A 20,555-nucleotide genomic window follows, 5' to 3' on the forward strand; every position below is an offset into this window, starting at 1 on the left:
GAAACGAAAAGTTCAGGATCAGTAGAGAATTCCACAAATTACAGCAAATTTCCTCCTCTGAAAAATCTTGACATTGAAAAACCATACGATCAAATGATTGCTTTATTTTTCAATAGGCAGAAATTAAGAGTTAAATTTGAATCAAACGGGGCATGTAAATAGGATGCAGCCCCTGGAGAAGAGCTTGTCCAACCAGGAGTAGTGGAAAGTCCTACAAAAACCAAGGACATCACCAAAGATGGGCAAGGTCAGAGAAGTGAAGCTCTAAAAACCTATACTAAGACGTAACCAGGGCACACTATGACACACCAGAGTTAAGTGATTTCTAAAAAGAAAAAAAAAATCCTAAGACTTCCTAAAGCATTTTAATGATCTGAATTAGTGGGTAGGGATAGAGAAGATTACTATCCATGGAAAGAACTATTCAGTCTTTTTGATAAGGCTTACTTAGGTGTTTTTACCTTTTTTTACTACAATTTTAGAATGGGCTTTCAATTTCAAGTGGGCCCTGTTGAGTCATTAAAATGTATCTATATCTTTCAGTGTGATCAATGATACTAGAATGTTTTTTATGAGGTTGTTAAAATTGTTTTAAACACCATTAAACCTTTAGAGCTAGATAGTTGGCTTTCTTTCCAGAGAAATGACCTTCTCTTTCCAATCACAGTGTCATCACCTAGATAAACTAACACTTATAAAATATTCAGATACAGCTAAATTGTACTAAAAACTCTAAAATCAGGACACATACCCTTGTAGTTGTACAGGCTCCATTTTAAGGAAAAAAAAAGATACACAATTAAGTAAAGACACAAATGTCCTAACTTAGAGAAGTCATTCAGGGTAGAAAAAGAAGTAGATACAATTTAGATCCATTCAGAAATGATAGGCTTTACCATAGACAGCTCCCTCGCCTATGTTTCACAGTTGATATTGCAAAGGTCATGATAATCATATTCTTCTTTCAAGTTTCACTAGCACTATTCTCAGATTAAAAAAAAAAAAAAAATGAAGCTAGTTAAACTAGAGTTCTGACCCAACGTGGCATTTCTAGGTACTAGACTATCAAATGACTGTACTTGAGAAATGTAGTTGCTGAGGTCTAAAGAAGATTCATTAAATAAATTCATTAGTTTTAGTTCATGAGGGAGCTATTTAATCATCATTAACATCATCACCACCACAAACACCACCACAAACAACTCTCACTTACTCGAAGTCTGAAACTAGGAATTATTTGAGTTTTCAAACTCTTAAAAGCAATTAAACATATATATGTATATGTGTATGTATGCATACATTTTAATATTTTAATTTGACCACATTGAGACAGTGAAAAAGGACAAAAGAATAACAAGAATAGACTGCTAAAGGAAGCCTTGGCAGAATTAATATATCGGGCTTTATGATGGAAAAAAAAAATAAGTGTAAGCTTGATAGCTAAATTCTTCCAACTCCACTTGGCTTTCATTATAAGCAATAAAATTCCATAATTTCCAGAGCATATTTGGATGACTAGGAGGTTATATCATTGAGGAGCAATTTCAGAATCGAGAAAAGAAACAAAAACAGTTTCATACTGAATTGGCAGAAACACACATTTGAAGTCATTAGGTATTGTGGATCAGTTGTGCTAACAGCTGTTATTAACATCATCTCAGTTCCAGCTTTCTAAAATTCCCATTACCATAGTGTTTAAATATTTAATTTAAAGAAGAAGGAAGAAAAAATATTCTAGGTAAAAATCCCTATACTAGCTTAAAATAACCTGAGCTATAAAAATGTGTTCTGTAATTCACATGTGCTCATAATTTCTATAATTCCTTTACTTTTCCTAGTTTAAGAGCTTTTTTTTAAAAAAAAAAAAAAAAAGAGAAATACCTTCCAGGTTTGAATAAGCATGCTTTTAAAACAAATTTTGTTTGCATGGCGGCACCTGCCTGTAGCCCCAGCTACAAGAGAGAATCGAGAGAATCGCTTGAGCTCAGGGGTTCAAGACCAGCCAGGGCAACATAATGCGAACTCCCCATCATCCACTCCAGATTTCTTAACAAATAAGCAGATAAATGAAACATTGTGATTTTCTATTTTCCCTCTCCACATTTAAATAAATTCATGTTTGAAAATGTTTGATGATGCTTAATTCTCAGTTCAATTGTTATTGTGTATTTTTATATACAGGTTGCATATAGTTCAAAAATCTAAAATTCAAAATGCTCTAAAACCTGAAACCCTCGGAGTGCCACTTAGCAGCATAAGAGGAAAACTCCACACCTGACCTCATCTGTTGGGGCACAGTCAACACTTTGTTTCATGCACAAAATTGTTTTAAAACATTGTTCTATTTTAAAATTCATTTATGTTTGTATATTTTGTTTACAAAATATATAAGCATAACATGCATTTATGCTTGTGCATTATGTTTGTGTATTTATTGCATATTTTAAATTCATTTATGTTTGACATACACCTTATACACATATTCTTCTTATGTGTATATAAGGAGTATGTCAAACATATTCCTCTTATGTGTATAAGGTATGTATCAAACAAAAATAACTTGCATGTTTAAACTTGGGTCCCCTCCCCAAAATATCACATTAAGTATGTGCAAATATCCTGAACTCTGAAAAAAATCCAAAATCTAATACACTTTTAGCTCCAATCATTTCAGGTAAGGGATACTCAACCTGTATTGTGTTTCCCCTTTGTAACATCCACACTTGCTTTTCCATTTTTTTTCTTCATTCTCATTCTTATTTCCATCTTATTGATGGAATACCTCATGCAAGGTAGTCAAAATTATCCAAAACTAAAATGGACCCAGATTTATTACAAGTAGGCTGAGGTTTTTGGTCTCAAATTTTGTTCAACTGAAAAGGATGGGTGGGCAACATAATTTCACATATTAAGAGTTAATAACTCTTGAAACTTGAACTATCGCTTAGTTAGGGATGTGTGTGTGCTCTTGGCTCTCATAAATATAAACCAATAATGTTCCTTTTAACTCAGGACCCATTCAGGATCTCACTCACACATTTCCTTTCCTTTAGAAAGAGACCTCAATCTTTGGAACACTGGAATATTGAACTAACAAAAATTTGACATATTCCTAGTTTTTTTAAGCAAGAATATTATTTATTCAATTACGGCTCACATACTAATATCCTTACTTTATTATCATGCAGTATTTTACATGAGTGAATTTCAAAATGGTATTAAGCTTATTATTCTGAATATGAACTACTACATGCTCAAATACATTTAAAAAATAAGTAAATATATAGCATAGATTGAAAATTTTCCATCCAGAGAAACCTACTCACATTTTTGGTATATCCTATCAAGTCTTTTTTTCCCCTGTTATACAGATCTTTTTACACACACATTTTGGAATGAGGTGAAATCAACTAAAAATAAGTTGTTACAGATCATATTTGGATATTTGATTGTAACAGCTTTATTTAAAAGTGTATGTTTTATACATATGGGAACATCCTATATACTTTCTTCCCACCTTTCCATGTCTAGAATGACACAACAAAGGTAAGAAAGGAAAATAACCTTCCGTGTCAAGCAACAAGAACTTGCCTAGCCATGTTCTCTTATATTGTTTGCGATTCTCAGTTTCTAGCACACAAAAACACATGCAATAACTTCTCCAAAGACCAACTTAACTGCATCTAGCAATTGCCTTTAACCACGGATAATTGGCAATGAGGTATCCGTCTCAGAGGATATTTCAACAATAAAGGGCAAGCTCTCAGGGAAAATGTCCATTGTTTCAAGATCTAATGTGGTCCAGAAAAGTAAGAATCACTGTCACATGACCTATATAAACACTTTGGGAATGACAACCATGTTCAGTATGTCTGGGCTTTTTTCTGGAGAAGAGCAAAATTTATTCTGAAAAGGGAAACTCTCCTCGGGAATCTGAATTTTATTTTAACGTATAAAAGAAGAAAACTGCAATAATTGTGGGGTTGTTCATTAGGTTATCAATTTTTGCTGGCACAAAGCAGATATGACAATAGGAAACATGTGCAACAATGGTAAAATGCATAAAACACATTCTAATTGGAAAGGAAAATTATAACTAATAAGGAAGGAATGCCAGGATTTAATAATAAAGTCAATGTGTTCATGAAAAAAATTCCTTGAATTGCTCCTTGGGATGGGATGTAGGCCTGTTTACACTGTTGTTAAGAGCTCAGTGCTGGTAATAATTGCTTATTACTAAATAATATATCACTTTGAAAAAATAGTTCATGGTGATAAGAAAATCTTATTTGATTTTTAAGATATAATATTAAAGTTCAATGTTAATCAACACTTTGGGCTAGTCCGAAAGTTCAATGCATTCTATAAATGATATATAATATCAATTACAATAGTTCATAAGTGGCAACTAACAAAGTATTAAATGTGCTTTCTCTATATTTGTGATAAGGTCAGATCCATGCTATTGAATATTTTAACATTTTTCTTCTCAAATAGTAGATTACTATCGGATCTTTACAAAGAAGAACATTGTTGCAACTTGAAGTGGCTGGCTTCTTCAAAGTTGACGTTCTATGCAGTAATTTTTTCCAAAATAAGAAAAACCCTAGTTTTGTTTTGTCCCTTAGAATTCAGAGGTCTTATCAATGCAATCCTTTGACTAAGGAAACCAGTTCTTCTAGGCCAGCTTCGCAGTGGCTAGGATGATTCCATAGAAAAAAAATGTATCCAGAAAAGACCCAGTGTTAAGCACACACGGATGATATTATAATATTGAATTGTGAAAAAGAGAGTTACGATGGCTTAATAGTCCTAGGAATACATACTCCAGATTAGCAGCTTCTATTTTTTTTAAGATACCAACCTCCATTCTTTTAATTCCTCCAACCCCTCGACCACCATAATAGGAGGCATCCACAGTTGGCCACTTCTTAGTAGGCAAAGGTTCTTCTTCCTCCTGTGGAAATATGTTTTATAAATATTTTTAATTAATTTCTTAAAATACTGTTTAGTCAGAACTGGCTCATATTTAAATATTTTTCTGAATTACTCCATTACTATGTGAAAAAAACTATATATAGAACATGTGGATGTATTTACACTTACATGCATAAATTTCGAGTGGAGTTCCACAGGATATGAGAACTCCTTTCCCTCCTCAAATGTTAGGAATCTCTCTTACATCATCCCTAGGTAACTAGAAGTTGCTCTTTAACTATGGGAGTCATTTGGTATTTCAAATCTTTCATCACTTCATATTTAGAAAGATAAAATATTAAAATTAGGACAGCATTTTAACAGTCATTAAAGCATCAATGTATGTGTAGGTTTGGATTCTATGAAATTTGAACTGAAAAGATAGGCAGTTGAGGAGCTTTGAAAATATTCAATACTTGCACATTCCTTATTTCATGTTCCTAACATGATTCTGGCTAACAGAATTATATAAAAGCACCAAGAATTTTGAAAAAAGTAATAGGATCTTTCAACTGTCAGCTTGGATCATTTTTGTAAATAACCTAAGTGACATCAGAATTATTGATATAGCAGTATAAAAAGTATATTAAATCTTTATATACTATTGATTCCAATGGTCAGTTTATATCTAGCAATGTATGAAGGTCCCATTCCTCTAGCATATGAAATAAATCATAAGAGGATGAAAAATAACCACTGATTTTTATAAATTAAAAAGTCAGTACATAGGTATCACAGTTATCTAACAGACAAAATTAATCGAATTTGGATAAGGTATCTGCATATGGGAAAAAAAAAAACAGCCATATCAGTTTTTTTAGGCACTCACCTCTTTTGGTGCAGGGGGCGGTGGTGGTGGAGGATCCTTGATAACCTGTCAAAAAATATCAAATACAAAAATTTCTATGGCATGGGGGGAAATAGTAAGGATGTGTAAAATAATCAGATTCATAAAATACTGTGGTAGGTGCAAAGAAGTCCCCCAATGAACCTTGCCACCCAATATTTATGCCCCTCTCTTTGAATCTTGGATTGCCTATAACTAGCTTTCGGCCAACAGAAAAAGGTAGAAAAGGTATTATGTGACTTCTGAGGCCAGGTCAAAACAACTTAAGTTTCCCTAACATCCATGGAACACTCACTGTTGAGGAACACTGCTGTCAGGTCAGAAATCTACCCCAAGACCATCAAGCTGTGAGAAAACACAAACCAATCTAGGCTGGGTGGTGACAGGGAGACACCAGCTGATCCCCAGCTATTTCAGCCATTCGAGAGGAGATATGGGACATATAAGAGAAAAGTCCATCTTGGACACCCAGGCACACCGAGCTTCCAGATGACTCCAGCCAAACTGGCACCTGACCACAATGAGACGCCAACTGAGAGTCTCCTAACAGCCTGTAAGTATACAAACTGTTGCTTGAAGCTACTTATAACAAATCAGCTTCTTAGCCAAGATTCCTTTCCTATGATGCGTTACTCATGAAATCTTTTACAGTTAATTCTTTTTTTTTTTTTTTTTTTTTGAGACGGAGTTTCACTCTTGTTGCCCAGGCTGGAGTGCAATGGTGTGACCTCACCTTACTGCAACCTCCACCTCCCGGGTTCAAGCCATTCTCCTGTCTCAGCATCTGGAGTAGCTGGGATTACAGGCACCCACCATCAAGTCTGGCTAATTTTTTTTGTATTTTTGGCAAAGACGGGGTTTCACCATGTTGGCCAGGCTGGTCTCGAATTCCTGACCTCAGGTGATCCACCTGCCCCAATACAGTTAATTCTTCTCGTGAATAGAATGGAGCCTAAGGCTTAAGTTGAAATGACCTTTACTGGTATTGGGCTATCTGGATATTCACACCATCATGATGGAAAAATCTTTGACCAAGTGTCAATGGCTTCAGCCACTTCAGGTACACATCAAAGTCTCTATATTAAGAGGCAAAACTGAAAATGTTCCAGCTTGATGTCATCTGATGTCAAATGTTTCAACTATGCTGTTAAATTTTCAAAGGTTTAAAACAATAGTAACTTTGAAAATGTGGTTCCATTTTTTCCTCATCAAAGAATTATTTTTAATGTGTAGTATGTTACTATGATCATGGATATATATTTAAAGACTGCTTGTCTTTTAAAGGTATGCACAAATATTTCCAGGTGAAATGATATGATTTTGATATTTTCATCAAAATAATTTAGGCGTTGGGAATTGGATACAGATACAGATGAAGTAAGATTGACAATAATGTTCCACCGCTGCACACACACCAGTGGTTCCCCACTGTCCTGTTGGTTCTCACTTGTGTGCATCTCACACCATCACCCCACTAGTGTGCACTCTCTGGTGACCTCCTCCTTCAAGGCATTCTCCTGTGGTACCCTGCCCCCACCACTGGAGCACTTTTGCCAACAGCCCCCATCAGAGTGTTTTGCCAGCAGTCTGGGAACATCTCAGCCCTTCCAGTGCAGAAAATGCTTGACCTCGAGAGGTCAAAGAACAAAGCCACATGCCCAGTCCCAGTCCCCCAGGCATTGGCATGAAGCTCAGGAGTGCTAAGCTGAGCCTTGGCCTCCTGAAAGCATCCAGAAATGAAGTCAATCAACTAAATACAACTTATACTGCCTTCAAACCCTCAAAACATCAAAGAATATAAAAGCAAATAGCTTCATCCAAAGGACAGCAATTTCAAAAAGTAAAGCAAAATCAGCGAACACAGATGAGAAAGAACCAGCACAAGAATTCTGGCAACTTTAAAAGCCAGAGTGTCTTCTTACCTCCACATAGTACCTCAATAACTTCCCAGAAATGATTCTTAACCAGATTGAAATGTCTGAAATGACAGATACAGAATCAGAATCTGGATGTCAAGGAAGCCCAGTGAGATACAGAAGAAGACTGAAACCCAATCCAAGGAAACTAATAAAATGATCCAAGAGCTGGAAAATGACATAGTCATTTTATGAAAAAATAAAAAAAAATTGAACTTCTGAAAATTAAAAATTTGCTATAAGACTTTTATAACGCAATTGGAAGCATTAATAACAAAATAGACCAAGCTGGGAAAGAATCTGAAAACTCAAAGACTGCTCCTTTGAATCAATGCAGCCAGAAAAAAAATTAAGAATTTTTTAAAATGAAAAAACAAACCTCCAGGAAATATGGGATTATGTGATGAGATCAAACCTATGACTCACTGGCATTTCTGAAAGAGATAGAGAACAAGCAACTTGGAAAATATATTTGAAGTATTGTCCACACGAATTTCCCCAACCTCACTACACAGGTAGGCATGCATATTCAGGAATTTCAGAGACTCTTTAAAATATACTGGGAAAGATAAGATATCTAGTAATCAAATTCTCCAAGTTCAACACAAAGGAAAGAAATGTTAAAGGCAGTTACAGAGAAGGGCCAGGTTAAGTACAAAGGGAATCCCATCAGGCCAACAGTGAACCTCTCAGCAGAAAGTTTACAAATCAAAAGAGATTGGGGGCCTATATTCAGCAACTTGAAAGAAAAGAAATTTGGGGAAAAAAAACGAGAATTTCAAATCCAACCAAACTAAGCTTCCTAAGTGAAGGGGAAATAAAATCCTTTTCAAACAAGAAAATTCTAAGGGAATCCATTACTATCAAATATGTTTATAAGAGGTCTTAAAGGGAACACTAAACATGGAAATGTAAGACCTGCCACCACAAAAACACACTTAAGTACATATCACACTGGCACTATAAACAATTATATAATCAACTCTATACAAAAACTAGCTAACAACATGACAAGATCAAATCCTCACATATCAATATTGACCTTGAAGATAAATGGGTTAAGTGTCCAACGTAAAAGGTACAGAGTGGCAAGTTGGATAAAGAAGCAAAACCCAACTATATGCTATATTCAAGAAACTCATCTCACATAAATTACATATATATATGCTGAAAGGAAAGGAATAGAGAAAGATCTTTCAAGCAAACAGAAAACAACAACAACAAAAAACTAAGAGGGGTTGCAATTCGTATTTCAGACAATACAGACTTTAAATCAGCAATGATCAAAAAGGACAAAGAACGGCATTGTTTAATGATAAAAGTTTCCAGTCAGGCCGGGCGCGGTGGCTCAAGCCTGTAATCCCAGCACTTTGGGAGGCCGAGACGGGCGGATCACGAGGTCAGGAGATCGAGACCATCCTGGCTAACACAGTGAAACCTCGTCTCTACTAAAAATACAAAAACTTAGCCGGGCGAGGTGGCAGGCGCCTGTAGTCCCAGCTACTCGGGAGGCTGAGGCAGGAGAATGGCGTGAACCCGGGAGGCGGAGCTTGCAGTGAGCTGAGATCCGGCCACTGCACTCCAGCCTGGGTGACAGAGCGAGACTCCGTCTCAAAAAAAAAAAAAAAAAAAAAAAAAGTTTCCAGTCAACAAGAAGACTTAACTCTCCTAACATACACTCCCAAATTGGAGATCCCAGATTCATAAAACAAGTTCTTAGAGACCTATGAAGAAGCTTAGATAACCACACAATAATAATGGGAGACTTCAACGCTCCACTGACAGTATTGGACAGATCACTGAAGCAGAAAACTAACAAAGATATTCGAGACCTATAACCTCAACATTTAACCAAATGGACTTAACAGACATCAACAGAATACCCAACAACAAAATATACATTCTTCTCATCTGCGTATGGCACCTATTCTAAGATCGACCACATGCTTGGCTGTGAAGCAATTCTCAACAAACTTAAAAACAACAAAATCATACCAATCACACTCTCAGAACACAGTACAATAGAAATAGAAATCAATACCAAGAAGAGTTCTCAAAACCATACAATTACAGGGAAATTAAACAAACTTGCTCCTAAATGACTTTCAGGCAAAGAGTGAAATTAAGGGAGAAATTTTAAAATTCTTTGAAATCAATAAAAACAAAGATTCAACATCCCAGAATCTCTGGGACACAGCTAAAGCAGTTTTCAGAGAAAAGTTTATGGTGTTAAATGCCTACATGAAGAAGTTAGAAAGATCTCAAATTAACAAGCTAACATCACACCTAGAGCAACTAGGAAACCATGAGTAAACCAACCCCAAAGCTAGCAGAAGAAAAGAAAACCAAAATCAGAGCTGAACTGAAGGAAACTGAGATATGAAATCTGTAAAAAAGATCAGCAAAATCAAAATTTGATTCTTTCAAAAAATAAGATTGATAAACCACTAACTATATCAATAAAGAAAAAAGAGAAGATCCAAATAAGCATAATCAGAAATGACAAAGGGGACATTACAGATCCCACAGAAATACAAGAACTCTCAAACACTATTATGAATACCTTTATGCACACAAACTAAAAAATCTAGAAAAAAATGGGTAAATTCCTAAAACCATACACTTCTGATTATTGAATAACAAAGAAATATTTATCCTGAACAGACCAATTACAAGTTCTGAAACTTGATCAGTAATTTTAAAAAATCCAGAAAATGCCCTAACAGGACAGATTCGTGGCTGAATTCTACCAGACACATAGAGAAGGCCTGGTACCAATCCTACCAAAACTATTCCAAAAAATTGAGGAGAAGGGACACCTCCATAACTCACTCTATAAGGCTAACAACATTCTGATACCCAAAACTGTCAGAGAGATAATGAAAAAAGAAAACTTCAGACCTATATGCCTGATGAACATAGACACAAAAGTCCTCAACAAAATACTAGCAAACCAAATCCAGCAGTGTATCAAAAACTTAATCCACCATGATCCAACAGGCTTTATCCCTGGCATGCAAAGTTGGCTCAACACATGTAAATCAATAAATATGATTCATCACACGAACAGAACTAAAAACAAAAGCCACATGATCATCTCAATAGACTCAGAAAAGACTTTCAATAAAATTCCACATCCCTTCATATTAAAATTCTCAACAAACTAGGCATCAAATAACATACCTCAAAATAGTAAGAACCATCTATGATAAACCCAAAGTCAACATTATTATTAAACAGACAAAAGATGGAAGCATTTCTCTTAAGAAATAGAATAAGACAAGGATGCCCACTCTCACCACTTCTATTCAGTGTAGTCCTGGAAGTCCTAGCCAGAGAAATCAGGTAACAGAAAGAAATAACAGGCATTCAAATAGGAAAATAAGAAGTCAAAATTATCCCTCTTCACTGATAATATGATTCAATATTTAGAAAAACCTAAATATTATTTCAAAAAGTTCCTGAACCTGATAAACAACTTCACTAACCTTTCAGAATACAAATCAAATGTCCAAAAATCAGTAGTATAGCTGTACATCAATAATGTCCATGCTGAGAGCCAAATCAAGAATTCAATTACAACAGTCAAAAAAAGAAAAAGAAATTTAAAAAAACCTTGGAATACAGCTAACCAGGGAGGCAAAAGATCTATCAATGAGAATTACAAAACTCTGCTGAAAGTAATCAGAGACAACAAAAACAAATGAAAAAGCATTCTATGCTCATGAATAGGAAGAATAAATATTGTTAAAATAGCCATATTGCCCAAAGCAATTTACAGATTCAATGCTATTTCTATCAAAATATCAACATCATTTTTCAGAGAATTAGAGGAAACTATTATAAAATTCATATGGAACCAGAAAAGAACCTGAATAGCCAAAGCTATTCTAAGCAAAAAGAAAAAAGCAGGAGGCATCACACTACCTGTCTTCAAACTATGCTACAAGGCTAGAGTACACCAAAGCAGCATGGTACTGGTACAAAAACAGACCTGTAGACCAATAGAAAAGGTTAGATAACCCAGAAATAAAACCACACACCTACAACCATCTGATCTTCAACAAAGTTGACAATAACAAGGAATGGGGAAAGAACTCCCTCTTCAGTAACTGATTCTGGCATAACTGGCTAGCTATATGTGGAAGATCGAAACTAAACCCCTTCTTTTCACTATACATAAAAACCAGCTCAAAATGAATTAAAGACTTAAATATAAAACCTAAAACTCTAGAAGAAAACCTAGGAAATACCATTCTGGACATAGGCTTTGGCAAAGATTTCATGATGAAGTTTCCAAAAGCAATGGCAGCAAAAGCAAAAATAAACAAGTAGGGCCTAATTAAACTGAAAAGCTTCTGTAGGGCAAAAGAAAGTGTCAACAGAGTAAACAGATAATCTACCGAATGGGAGAAAATATTTGAAACTATGCATCCAATAAAGGTCTAATATCCAGAATCTGTAAGGAAGTTAAATCAAAAAGCAAAAAACAAACAACCTCATTTAAAAAAATGGGCAAGGGACACGAAAAGGCACTTCTGAAAAGAAGACATATACATGGCCAACAAGCTTATTTTAAAAATGCTCAATATTGCTAATCATTAGAGAAATGCAAATCAAAACCACAACAAGATACCACTTCACACCAGTCAGAATAGCTGTTACTAAAAAGGAAAAAAAAAAAAAAAAAAACAGGAGTTAGCAAGGCTGTAGAGAATGGGGAATGTTTATACACTGCTAGTGAGAATATAAATTAGTTCAGCCATTGTGGAAAGCAGTTTGAAGATTTCTCAGAGAACTTAAAGCAGAACTACATTTAATCCAGCAATCCCATTATTGGGTATATTCCCAAAGGAATATAAATCATTCTACCAAAGACACAGGCACTTGTATGTTCATCACAACACTATTCACAATAGCAAAGACATGGAATCAACCTAGATGCCCATCAACGATAGACTGGCTTAAAAAAAAAAAAAAAAAAATAGTGATACAGATACACCAGTGAATACTAAACAGCTATTTTTTTAAAAAATGAAATCATATCATTGGCAGCAACATGGATGCAGCTGGAGGCCATTATCCTCAGAGAATTAGCACAGAAACAGAAAACCAAATACCACATGTATTTCTTACAAGTGGAAGCTGCACATTGAGTACAAATTGACAGAAAGATGGGAGCAATAGACATCATGGCCTACTTGAAGTGAAGACTTAGTAAAAAGGTGAGGGTCGAAAAACTACCCATCAGGTACTATGCTCACTACCAGGGTGATGAAATCATTTGTACACAAAACACCAGCAACACATAATTCACCCCTGTAACAAACCTGTACATGTACCCTTGAATCTAAAATAAAAATTGAAACAAAAACTGACAATAAGTTGAGAATCATTGAAGCTGAGTGATGAGGACTCAGTGGGAAGTTCATTATCTTAGTTTTTTAAATTTTGTTTAATTTTTAATTTTTGTGGGTATGTATATTAGTCTCCGTCTTCATAAATATTTGATATTTTCCATAGTGAAAGGGTTTTTACTGATGTTATTGATAATGTTTAGAGAACTGACCCATAATTTTCTGTGTGTATAATATTCTCCTCATCTAAATTTTAGTTTAGATTCAAACCTCAGGGAAAAAATACACAGACAATAATGATGAAAATACAGATACAACTAGACAGTAATTAAATTTGACTGAATCTCCCTTTGAATGTTACAAAAAAGCCATTATTTCTATTTAATTCTTTTATTTAATTCAATTTTATTTTTTCAATAATCACAAAATTCCAGTAGATTTTGGTAATCATGAAAGATAAAACTTTATGACTTTTTATAATTAGCCCAGAAATAAATGCCAGTAGAGAATTAAGATTTAAAATAATACAATAATAAAACAAAATAAGTTCATCCAACTGCAGATATATTTATTCTATAAAAAAGGAAAGCATGTCATATGACTATGAACTTGCATGTCCAAAACAATTAATGAAAACCAAATCTGCTAGCATTTTATAACAAAATCAAAGCTACCCTAACCATCTTCATTTAAAAGCTAACACTCCTTCCAATCTTCCCTGTTCCGTTCAAGTGAGTAACTTTTTTCAGTTGCAGCTTCAAAAAGTTGGCATAATCCATAATCTCTTTTCTCCCTTCTAATGACTTTACCAAACCATTTCCATGCCCAATACATTCTTTGAAATATCCCCCACCTTCCTTTCTCCCTGATGAATTCTCCCTATTTTCCCAAAGCATATATGATTCTCTTGATATGCACAGATGCATTGTTCTCTCCTAGAATTTATCCAAGTTTATTATTTTATCTACCAAAAAAGGGGTAAGTTTATTAATTTTATCTACAAAGAAATAGTCAGTTGCACGGGAACAGGTGTTACATCTGCTTTGCTCCTCACTACCTTTCTAGTATTTAATAGAATGTCTAGCACAAATTAGACCTTCAAGGAAGTAAGGAAAGTTAAGAAGAGAGGAAAAGGAAAGAAGTGAGAAGGGGAGAGAAGAGGAGGGAGGAAGGGACAAAGAAAGAGAGGGAAGAATGAAGAAAGGGAAATTAGGAAGAGAGGGAAAAGGGCAGGAAGAAAGGGAGAGAAGAGAGGAAGAAACAAATTGAGAGAGTGAAAAAGAAGAAAGGGAAGGAAGAGATGGACTGCAGAGGGAAGGACAAAGGAAGAAGGGATTCTTTTTTTTTTTTTTTTTTTTTTTTGTGAGACGAGTCTCGCTCTCTCGCCCAGGCTGGAGCGCAGTGGCCGGATCTCAGCTCACTGCAAGCTCCGCCTCCCGGATTTGCACCATTCTCCTGCCTCAGCCTCCCGAGTAGCTGGGACTACAGGTGCCCGCCACCTCGCCCGGCTAGTTTTTTGTATTTTTTAGTAGAGACGGGGTTTCGCCGTGTTAGCCAGGATGGTCTCGATCTCCTGACCTCGTGATCGGCCCGTCTCGGCCTCCCAAAGTGCTGGGATTACAGGCTTGAGCCACAGCGCCCGGCAGAAGGGATTCTTTTCATCTTCCCCGGTCACTCCTAAAAGCATATTCTCAAGATTCTTTGTACCTTAAATGTATCTAGTACAACATTGTTTCAACTCCTCCAATGCATACACAATCAAAACTTCAATACTCTGAAAACTTCCACCAAGTTGTAGTCTAACTATGTTTGAATTACTGCAATAAAGAGAAATCCTCTACCTTACAAAGCAATTCAGTCCATTGGCAAGGAACCCACATCATTTGAAAGTTATTCCTCCAAATGAAGCCAAAGCACTTCCCACTCTGTAGTTTCCAGTCTTTAATCTTGATCCTAGAGTCTGGCAATACGCCACACACACACACATACATACACACACATACATACACACACACACACACACACACACACGCGCGCGCGCACTCTTTCTTTCAGAGGAGACCAGTTCCTATTTTTGAATGCTGGGATAGTTACCATGTATCTATTGAGTCTACCAATCTGGAACCTAAATATATCAAACATTTCTCATGAGATAGTTCTGAGTTATCTGGTTATCTTGGTCAGTTTTTTTTTTTTTATTTTTTATTTTTTAATTTTTTTTTTTAGCACATATTGATTTGATCAATATTTCTAAGTGTGGTTTCTAGAACTGATAACATTTTAAGTATGGCTGAGCCATTAGAAATAAATGAATGGTGCTCAGACAAAGGAGATGCATCCCCATCTTTTCTCACCACCCCATTCTAAGAATTTTAATTATATTCACAAAATTTATTGATGGTTGTAATTACCATAGCCATTTTGCATCAATGACTAAATGCTCTACTTGTAGTTAAATTAGACATCTAACTTATTTCTCTATCTCCAACTGATTCCCCATTTTAACCTATGTAGCCAGGTCAATATTCTTCTAACAGAAGCTTAATCCACCATTTCCTGGTAAAAAAATGAATAAATAGTCCCAGTGTTCACAATTTGAATCAATAAATTACTAAATTTTCTTGGAAAGGCCTTACAAGTAATGCTTCCACTCTTAGTTTTGTGAATTTCCATAAACTACTCTCTGGAGTTCTCTCACTAGAAAAAGATCAAGGTACATCCTTCCATTCCACTAAGTCTGAGAATAATATATCTGAACTCATTTTCATTTCATCGTGAGGACTTCAAATTTACTCTTCTTATTACATGTACATCTTGCACTGTTATATAAATTTCTGAGGACATAAATAGTATCCCCAACCCTGTTCTGTATTACATCCTCCTGAGAATTACTCAACATCCCTCTCCATAACTCTTCCTTTTTTAAAATGTCATATTCATTATCCCGTACAGCATCCAGTTTAACAATGATATGGGAAAACTGAATTTCAATTTAAAATCCCCATATGACCACTGTTGTCAAACTCACATAGTATCATGGGAGACATCTTTACATTCCTTCTCTTCACTGGAGATCCTTTATCTAATACAAACTGCAAGATAACGTATCAAAGCCCCTTTTGCAGCACATAAACATGAGCCAGTTTTTCTGTTCTCATTGGTAAAATGCCTCAGCATGGGGTCAGTCCCTCCACAGTTAAGGCCTAACATGTACCTACAAACATCCCCCTGCATGCACCTCCTCTCTAGCCAGCCTGATGATCCTGGTGCTTCCCCCAAATACAATGATCATTTTCCTGTTACATCCCAACCAGCCTTCACAGAGTAGCCCACTAACTTCCTGTTGTTGCATCTAGAAGACATAAAACTTTTTAAAGTATATGTTGCTGCACAGTTGAACCATTTATGCCTCATTAATTTGGGTTTATATGTTGATTTTGCCATTTTTAAATTATCACTGAAAATTACAAATTTCTTAATGGCAATAATCATTTCTCCACATTTACACATGCCATCATGCCTAATAAAGTGCTCTGCACACAGCAGATACTGAAGGTACTAAAAATATACTGAAAATGAAATTGATGGAACTGAGAATGTTCACAAAAAATTATAGCTGGTTTCCAAATGTGTAAGTAAAATATTGAGGAAATATATACAAAAATAATAAACAGATAGATTTACATGAAACGAAGTATTACTAGTCCCTAAGAAAATGAAGCACTAAATTTTTTCCTCAATCAATAAAGTCAGATAACTCAACTGTAGAAGGGGAGATAGAAATATACTAAGTTTCTTCATCTGGGAAATAAATTGGATTAATTGTAAGTCCTTGTCAAAATGACAATCTTATAAAATGATAAAAAATACATATTACAATGTTTCCACCAGGTTTTTGTCTCTATGCCTTTCCATGGTTAAATACGGTCATATGTCTATATGCAATTGTATTCACCTTACTCCAGAAAAGAACATTAGAGTTATTTTCAGTAGCATGCCATTATTCTTTTGTGTGAATAATTCATGACTTATTATAAATTTAAAGTGAAATAAAGTCCTGACAAGTATATTTTCTACATTGTTAATAATGAAAACAAAGCCCTCAAAGCTCTACCTAAATCAAATTTTGATCTGGTAAATTAAGAGACACAACCACCATCCCAACAAATAACAGCACCTTCAGAAACTGAACCAGAGCTAAGGCTCATCTGTGTGTTGTTAACACTATTAACAAGAACCACCCTTTATTGGTGCTGCCAGATGCCACATACGCTGTCTCTATAGTTCTCTTATTTTCATAATAACTCTGTGTAATCACTATGTTTATCCTCATTTTAAATATAAGGAGAGGAAAGCTCTAACTTCAATAACTCGCCCAAATACATACAAAGAGAAAACACAGAAATAGGATTCAAACCGAGGACCAAGTCCACCTATCTCCAAACTCTGAATTCAACTTCTGCCATATGACATCTTTTTAAAATAAGGTTTAGTTTGCAAAGGGAAAGGGTGCAGAAGAAAAAGCCTATGATCTGTTGAGTAGTTCTTACTTCCTTGCATGGATGGATGGGTGGATGGATGGATGGATATACAGATGGATGAATGGATGGGTGGATGGATGGATGAATGAATGGATAGACAGACGATAGATAATTACACAGATAGTTACATTTAAAACTTTTAATAACTATGTAAGATAGAGTTTATCACCATTTTATATAGATATAACATTTAGCTAATATGCCCAATGTCACCCACATAAAAATTTGGGGATGAAAAACAAAATGGTTTTCTTGTGATGTTTCAAAATGCTCCCTCTCTCCACTCTGCCACACAACCTCATGAGTAACAAAGAAGGGTGAAAATAATCTGAAGCCATTTGGCTCAAAAGCCAAAAATGGCAAAAATCTGTGTTCAACTGACATTCCTACATTTCAGTAAAACTAGTTCAGGAGAAAAGAAAGATTTACTGTTAGTAAAAATACATTAAAAACTAGAGTCATGAGAATCCCATTCTTATATCAAATAGTGCAAGAATACACATTCATTTCAGAAAAGAATGTATTCATATGCACCATATTTTATGAGAATTTGCAGATTTTAAAAGGCATAATATTGCCTAGTTGCCAGAATTTTTTCCACTTAGCATCCTTCAGCTCTGTATTGAAGATTCTGGAAAACACTTTCACCACTTTATGAACCATATGCAGAGTTTGATTCTTCTCCAATTTTTTTTTCATTTGTTATTATCATCATCAGGGAGGATTACATCTCATCTACTTAGCTGCTAGAATGAAGATTTCAGTTTGGAAGAGAGCCGATTTCTTAAAAAAAAAAAAAGTTAGCTGCTTCAGGCAACAGTCCTTTTGATCTGCTCATTAACACTTTTCAAATGTTCGAGTGATATGGGCATTCTTTGCGCTAAAAAATGTCAGCACTGGAGCCTGCAGCCAGCTTGATGCGATCATATGTTCCAATATTCAGAAAAGAGTGAAAAGAACTGTCAACATTGAATTGCCTTGGATTAAAAAAAAGATATTGTACAATGACTGTAGACCAAGTAGTATTTCGGAACTGATTTTTGCCAGTGACAAAAAAAATGCCCAATTTATCAGCAATGTCATCTAGGTGCCTAGGGACCTAGACAATAGAGAAACATTCTTAGCATTTACAAGAATTTATTTAAAATATATGGGGGTCTTCCTTTCATTCTCCCTTTTTTTTTTGATAAGATCAGAGAGGAAGTAAAATGCCTTTCTTTTGACACACGTAAACACATAGTTCTTATGTTATTGCTTGCGAGGTCCTGCTTTTCTGAATCCCACAAAGTATCTAACTTCAACATCTAGCCTTCAACATCCTGACCAAAATATGATTCAAGTTATCTCTTCCTCTGCTTTTTCTTCCTCCTTGACAAACTCATCAATGATCAAATAGTTCTACTTTGAACAAGTAAATAAGTAGCCTGAAATCTGGACAATAAATGTAATTTAGAATGCTAAATGAGGACTGAGAAGAACAGTGTGTATTCTGCCAGGAGTTAAGTAAAGGTGCTTCTGTCAAAGCAAATAAACTGAGACCAGGATGAGTTTGATACTATTTCGTAAAAGATGCTCTGTTGGAAAACATCACCATGAAAGCAGTAAGACCTAACATCACACTCTATTTCAAGAAGGCAACCAAACATAAATCATTTTAATTAATGGTATAAGGAAGGCATATTAAAATTTAAATTACTTCTATTTTATTGTGCATTCCAAAAAAGAAATCAGGCTGCTCTCAAAGTACCTCAATAAAGGTACCAGGAGCCCTCCTCAACAATAAAAAACAAGTGCAATGTACAGCATTATTACTATTTAGAAAAGAACAGCACAGCTGTTGCTGGCTAAGAAAATGATTCTATAGAGTTCCAGCTAGACATACCCTCATAGCGTGAGATCAACTTACTTATAGGCAAATTGGGCTTTAAAAATATAAAAAAGACCATTTGTAAATGGTCTTTTAAATTAAAATTTATGAGATCTTTATGTAATGTCTTAAATGCACTAAAGAAAAATGAATTTGCAATTTTCCCTTGAGGCTCAGAACATTGGCCAAGGACACTATAGCAAGTGAATATTTGTCACTTTCAGCATATTCAGGTATTTATTTGCAGCTGTATAACACAATCTAATTGACAACACTCCAGAAAGCCTTTGTTTGCCACCTCATCTGTAATTCATCTGAAATGTCTGGTTACCCCAAACTATGCAACTATAGGACTGTCATTTCTCCTATCCTGATTAGTAAAACAAATTTGCTCTTACCTCAAAATATCCTCTAATCTAAACAATGATGAAAACACCCATAATTTCTGATGTAACTAACAATTCAAAACAGGATAAGTTTTGTTTTAATGCCTCCTGCCTTTTTAACCTAGGGAAAAAGACAGGATGCTGATGACGGCTTTGTTAAAGAAAGGCAGTTATAGAGGATGGATATAAGGAAGGATACTCAATGAACAGGATATAGACTCTTAAACAGATGTTAAGACATAGTTTTTTAAAAAATGAGAACTTTTCCCTTCATGGAACAGTTTGAAAACTGAACACAATCTATCATTCATTAACGGTAGTGCCTAAATATTCAAATGTACATAAGGCTCCTTTTTTATAAGGCTTACTAGATAAAGGTCTCCAAATATCATTGGTTTAGATTTATACTTTTGTATGGAAAGCCCAGACACACAGAGGACCCTATCTGCAACATTTAAATTACAACACATCTCTGTCATTCTTGAAAACAGTCTTTAGTATGAACTGAAAGATTTAAAATTTAAAAATATTCTCATATTAAAAGCATCTTGTCTGACGAGATCTTCTATGGCAGGAGTTTTTCCTTAATCTTTTTTATTATATGCCCCTTGATAAGGTTTGGCTCTGTGTCCCCACCCACATCTCATCTCGAAGTGTAATCCCT

General features: G+C 35.1%; 1 protein-coding gene across 5 annotated transcripts in view; it reads right to left on the reverse strand.

Moving 5' to 3' along the window:
• ANTXR2 (ANTXR cell adhesion molecule 2) overlaps nt 1-20,555 on the reverse strand; it is a 154,285-nt gene that overhangs the window by 60,925 nt on the left and 72,805 nt on the right. For all 5 annotated transcript variants that reach the window (XR_002522049.2, XM_021938473.2, XM_021938471.2 and 2 more), the window contains exons 13-14: nt 5,807-5,851; nt 4,865-4,957 (exon numbers count right to left, since the gene is read on the reverse strand). Coding sequence is in view for 4 of the 5 variants with exons in the window: in XM_021938473.2 (XP_021794165.1) it covers nt 4,865-4,957; nt 5,807-5,851 (138 nt within the window). In the remaining variant the exon portion in view is untranslated. The remainder of the gene's footprint in view (nt 1-4,864; nt 4,958-5,806; nt 5,852-20,555) is intronic.

This window comes from Papio anubis, chromosome 3 (assembly GCF_008728515.1).
Source record: "Papio anubis isolate 15944 chromosome 3, Panubis1.0, whole genome shotgun sequence".
Classification (NCBI taxonomy): domain Eukaryota; kingdom Metazoa; phylum Chordata; class Mammalia; order Primates; family Cercopithecidae; genus Papio; species Papio anubis.